Source organism: Eimeria mitis, genomic scaffold, assembly GCF_000499745.2.
Source record: "Eimeria mitis Houghton genomic scaffold, Emh_scaff549, whole genome shotgun sequence".
Classification (NCBI taxonomy): domain Eukaryota; phylum Apicomplexa; class Conoidasida; order Eucoccidiorida; family Eimeriidae; genus Eimeria; species Eimeria mitis.
The window spans coordinates 1110-6311 of record NW_013573761.1 but is presented as its reverse complement, the minus strand read 5'-3'; the positions used below and the strand labels follow the sequence as shown (position 1 = coordinate 6311).

General features: G+C 39.2%; 2 protein-coding genes across 2 annotated transcripts; one reads left to right on the top strand and one right to left on the bottom strand.

Annotated features, from left to right (window-relative positions):
• Window positions 1-1439: 1439 nt before the first annotated feature.
• Window positions 1440-2030, top strand: EMH_0015960 (peroxiredoxin, putative; the record flags this gene model as incomplete). The annotated part of the gene is made up of 1 exon (XM_013500512.1): window positions 1440-2030. One exon carries the CDS (start codon window positions 1440-1442, stop codon window positions 2028-2030), a length of 591 nt encoding a protein of 196 aa, XP_013355966.1.
• Window positions 2031-2806: 776 nt separating this feature from the next.
• Window positions 2807-4153, bottom strand: EMH_0015950 (uncharacterized protein; the record flags this gene model as incomplete). Its single annotated transcript, XM_013500511.1, has 1 exon — window positions 2807-4153. One exon carries the CDS (start codon window positions 4151-4153, stop codon window positions 2807-2809), a length of 1347 nt encoding a protein of 448 aa, XP_013355965.1.
• Between the last annotated feature and the right edge of the window lie 1049 nt (window positions 4154-5202).

Genomic DNA, 5202 nt, shown 5'->3' with positions numbered 1-5202 from the left:
ATATATATATACATATATATATATATATATATATATATATATATATATATATATATATATATATATATTACAAAGAAGGGATTTGTATCATCAATTTCCTTCTGTTTTTGAATTTGGCCTGGAGGTTGTTTTCTGTAGACGGAGATAAACGTCTCCTCTACTTATTCTATTTTCTTCTCTCTCTGTCTTTATCTCTTTCTTTCTCTCTCTTTCTTTCTCTCTCTCTCTTTCTCTCTCTATCTATCTATATATCTCTCTCTATCTCTATCTCTCTATCTCTATCTCTATCTTTGTCTCTATCTCTTTATCTCTATATCTCTGTTTCTGTCTCTCCTTTGGCTCCGCCTCAGTTTTTATTTAAACACAACAAAAACAAACAAAACTTATAAACCCTAAACCCTAAACCCTAAACCCTAAACCCTCTATAACAAAAGAAAAGGTTGGGTGAAACCCACCAGTCTTTCTTTTTTCTCTTCTTTTATATTTTTATTATTATTACTTTTATTATATATACATATAGAAATATAATACATATATACATATAGAAATATAATATATATATATATATATATATATNATATATATATATATATATATATATGTCGTTGCCGATACAGCTGAAAGCTGTGACGGAATGTTCTCTATATCTATTGATACAATAGTTTACACAATTGTTTATATAATAATTTATATAATAAACTATACAACAATTTATATATAAAAAATATTATATAATAATTTATATAATAAACTATACAGTAATTTATATATAAAAAATATTATATAATATTTTATATTGTTACAATGCAGCCTCATACTTTTTTTTAATTTTTTTTTGTTGCGTGAAGTGACGGCCGGGTGTGTTGGCTGTACACTGGAAAAGGGAGACACAAAACAAAACGAAAAAGCAAAATAAAAAAAACAAAAAGATAAAACAAAACAAAATAAAATAAAATAAAAAACACAAAAGACAATTAAATTAATAAAAAGAAACAAAACAAAAACATTTTGAAATATATTTATTTATCTCTGCTCGGTGTTGTCGTCTTCGTGTAGGAGGACTCCACCGTATGGAGGTGGTGTGTGCGGGCGCTGCGGTGTACATACACCGCATAAAAATATAAAAAAGCGAGAAAAAAGAGTATTTTTTCTGAAATATTTTAATTAAATTTATATATTTTTTATATAAATGAGTTATATTATGCAGTGAAAGCCCACAACTACTGTACGACGCTGCACAGCGTGCGTCTGCTGTGTTGTGCCTCCGCCGCCGCTGCTCTGGCTGTGCTGCCCTCCTCCCCTCCCCTTGCTGCTGCGAGGCTTAGCGAGTGTATATATGTGTGTGCGGGGTTGGGTGTATGTGTTGAGAGAATTTTGTCAGTGGGTTTACGCAGAGAATAATAAAATATTTATTTATTCTGAAGTATAAAAAGAAGAAAATGGCGAGTCTTGTGGGGCAGAAGGCGCCAGATTTCACCTGCGAGGCGGTGATGCCGAACGGTGAATTCGACACAGTATCACTGCGGTGCTTTGAGGGGAAGAAATATGTGTTGTTGTTTTTCTATCCTTTTGACTTCACCTTTGTTTGCCCTTCAGAAATCGTTGCATTCAGCAAAGCAGTGAAAGATTTCGAAGCGAGAAACGTACAAGTCCTGGGTTGTTCTATTGACTCGAAATTCACACACCACGCCTGGCGCTCTCAGGACCTCAAAAACGGCGGCATTGGCCCCGTAGAAATTCCTCTTCTTGCAGATGTTAAGAAGGAGCTCGCCAAGGCCTACGGTGTTCTTCTCCCCGACGGCATGGCGCTGAGGGGCCTCTTCCTCATCGACAAAAACGGCATCATTCAACATGCGCTCGTCAACAGCCTCGCCATCGGCAGATCTGTGCCTGAAGCGCTCCGCGTTGTCGATGCTCTGCAGCACCACGAACAATACGGAGATGTCTGCCCAGCCAACTGGCAAAAGGGAGATAAAGCGATGCGGCCATCGGCAGCAGGTGTTGCTGAATACCTTGGCTCCCTCCACTAAACAATTCGTGCTTTAATCTCTGTACACGTATATGTATACATATATATATGCATATATATATGTATATATATATATTTATACTTATGTATGTGTATGCGTTACACACTCATGTAAACAGTGTTTACTATACTCAACAATAACTAGCCTTTTCCTCTTCGTTGGCGCCAAGTGGGGCGTCTTTTGCTGCAACTGAACAATTAACGCGGGGAGGGAAGTCTGCCCAACTCAACTCGAAAACTTTTCTGCACAGCGAACAGTTAAAAGTCAAGTTGCCGTGTTAACGAAACACCACAGACATATCCGCTTCTTCAGGTTGCATAGGGCTGTTGCAGTTCACAGCACTGGAGATATGAAGAAACACAGCTTCCTCCCTTAGACATATATATATGTAGAGAGGTCGTTTTCTTATGAAAAAGCAGAAAGTATTGTAGTGGTATCCCTGGCGTTGCGGGTTGCCGCCTTCCTGCGCGATATGCGTTGTGAATTAGCAGAGCCGAATGCAGTTCAGTGGAGAGTTGAATTGGTTAAAGCTGGGTGCAGTGCAGAGTCTGACGAAAGCTTTATCTATACGCGAAACAGCTGTACATAACTGAAACGAACTGTGTGTTCGAATTCACTATGAAAACGGGTCTGTGGTAGTAGTATACAGCTAGAGTGGATTCATATAGTAGTGCTGATATTCTATTGTATTTCGAGGGTAACCAGACGTAATTGTTGAGAGAAAAAAAAATTAGAACTAGTATATAATTGAAAACAAATCAAAATAAATATGAGAGTTATGTGGTGGTTGCTTCGTTACCCTCACATACTGAAGGGCAGCGTTCTGTATTTGTATGTTCTTCATCTTCTTGGCTTTCACAAGCATTGATGATACCTTTGGAGAAATGCTGATCATTGTCTAGATGTTGTTCTGAGCCTTCTTCTGATGCTTCTTCATCTTGTTCATCTTTGCATTCGTGTTCCGTCGTTTCTTCTGTGCAATCTATAGGAATTAAGACGCCAGGCTCACGGAGAAAGCTGTGGAGTTCAATGATGCGAAGAGCGAGGAATATGGCGACAGGAGTTGCAAGAAGAAGCAGGCAAGCTTGTGTGATGCAAATACGCCGCAATAGCAGGTTAGTAGAAAAAGCTTCGAAACCACGAACAGGTGTTCCTAGGGAAACCGTAACAACAACTCCGAAACAAAAAGAAAGCAAAGCTGTTAAAAAATATGAAGGAGCTCTGCGATCAACTTGTGCAAATGCAGAACACAAGAAACAAAAAAGTGAACATATTCCACCGGCAGGATTGTCGAATGCAAAGTTCGCCAGTACGTACACCCCGTGCATTCCTGTCAATGCAGAAAAAATTTCTCTCCAGAATTTCACCTTTGAAAAAGCTTCTTCTGCAATTTGTGCAGTTTCTGTTTGATTATGTTCATTATATATTTTTGTTGATTTATTTTTATTTATTGTATTATATTCGAATTGTGTGTTTTCTACAAAATCTCTAGGTTGAAGGAGCTGCTGCTGTTGTTCTACTAGTTTATGGGGTTTCTTCTCTCCCCCTCCTCCACCCCCCCCTCCCATATCTACAGTAATGAAAGGTGGAGTCGCTGGATCTTGTGTTTCCCTTTCTGGAGAAGAACAAACATCTTCATCACGATGAACTTCTTCGTCAAGGCAAGATTTACCAGGATCTTTATTACTATCGTCATCAGCAGCTCTCCTCTCCCCCCCCGCCCCTCCAACCATGACGGCGGCTCCTCTTCCACGCGTCTGTATATCAGTGAGTCTATTCAAGCTGGAACTCGTTTGGTGAGATGCTTCGCGAGTTCCTACATGAAGAGAAGAGGCCGCACTGAAGTTATTCCTATTACTGTTGCCCCCCAACGGTGAGGCGTAGTATACCCTGGGGCCGGCTTCCTCTGCTACTAGTGCGGGGCGCAGCTGCAGCTGCACAGGCGGATCACCAGGGAAAGCATCATATGGATGAAGAGGCTTATCAAATATTTCTTCATCAGTATCTTCATCAAATGATGAACTGTAAGGATTATTATCTATGTCTCTCCTCATACCCAGGTGGGTACCGCCGGCGAGATGCTGATGGTCTGTCGTGACCGGTTGGTGAAAACGACTTCCCATGTTGCATCAGGGGGAGAAGACTCTCAAGATGATGAAAGGCGTTAAGATATGTTTGATAAATGCAATTTGTATTTTAACTTGAAAATAATTCAAACAAAAATATTATATAGACACAATGCGCAGTGCATATCGCCCCCTCCTCCCTCCATCCTCTCCCGCCTCGTCGGGTTGGCCCATCAACCAACCGGGTGCTGGGATTCATCATGAATGGTCTCAGCGGAGTCAATGGCAGCAGAGGGGTGCACAAGAAGCATCAGGGAATACTTGAATTTCGTCCTTAGGATTTTATATTCAGGCTTTGTTTATATTTCAATTAAAGGATAAGTGGCATTAATCACTGCTTATATGATACAGCCCACTGGTCTGTTTATCTTTATATATGTCTGCCGATCCCCACGGCATTCGTTACCTTGTCTATTTCTTTATTCACTTTTCATCTTCTTTGGCTCAAACAAACAGACATTTTAAACAAATTTATTAAACAATAATAATAATTCAAATCTACAAATGATATGCAGTAGATCATGCCACCATAAATAGAAATAACTCCGTCGTCTGCACCGACACGTGTTCTTCGCCTTGATCATATTTCTTCGGGCCCTTTCCTTCTAATCACTCTCCCGTCGCATTCGTCTCTATACTTTTGTCATTTGTTACTATTTTTTTGTCTTCTCACTCCCCATTTTGTCCTTGCCTGTAGCCGTCGTCGTTCCCTTTCTTCACTATGCTGGCCATATACACCGGAGGCATCGAGAATAACAACTAAATTTGCATGCATTAGCAGAAGCAGTTGATGAAAAATACAAAATAAACTCTCAATCAAGCAGGAGAATCGTGAGAGTTAGTTAGTGTTGTCTTATGACCTCTGCAGGTCATACATAAAGGGAAGTTAAAGAGACGCAGCAGACTTGCATTATAATATTAATAATTGTAATAATATAACAATATAACAACAAATATGTATTTTACGACATAGAAGGACAATGTAGGTAAATATTTTCAATTGTTTTCTCTCTAATTCAAATAATGAGCAAGAAGCAATGAAAAGA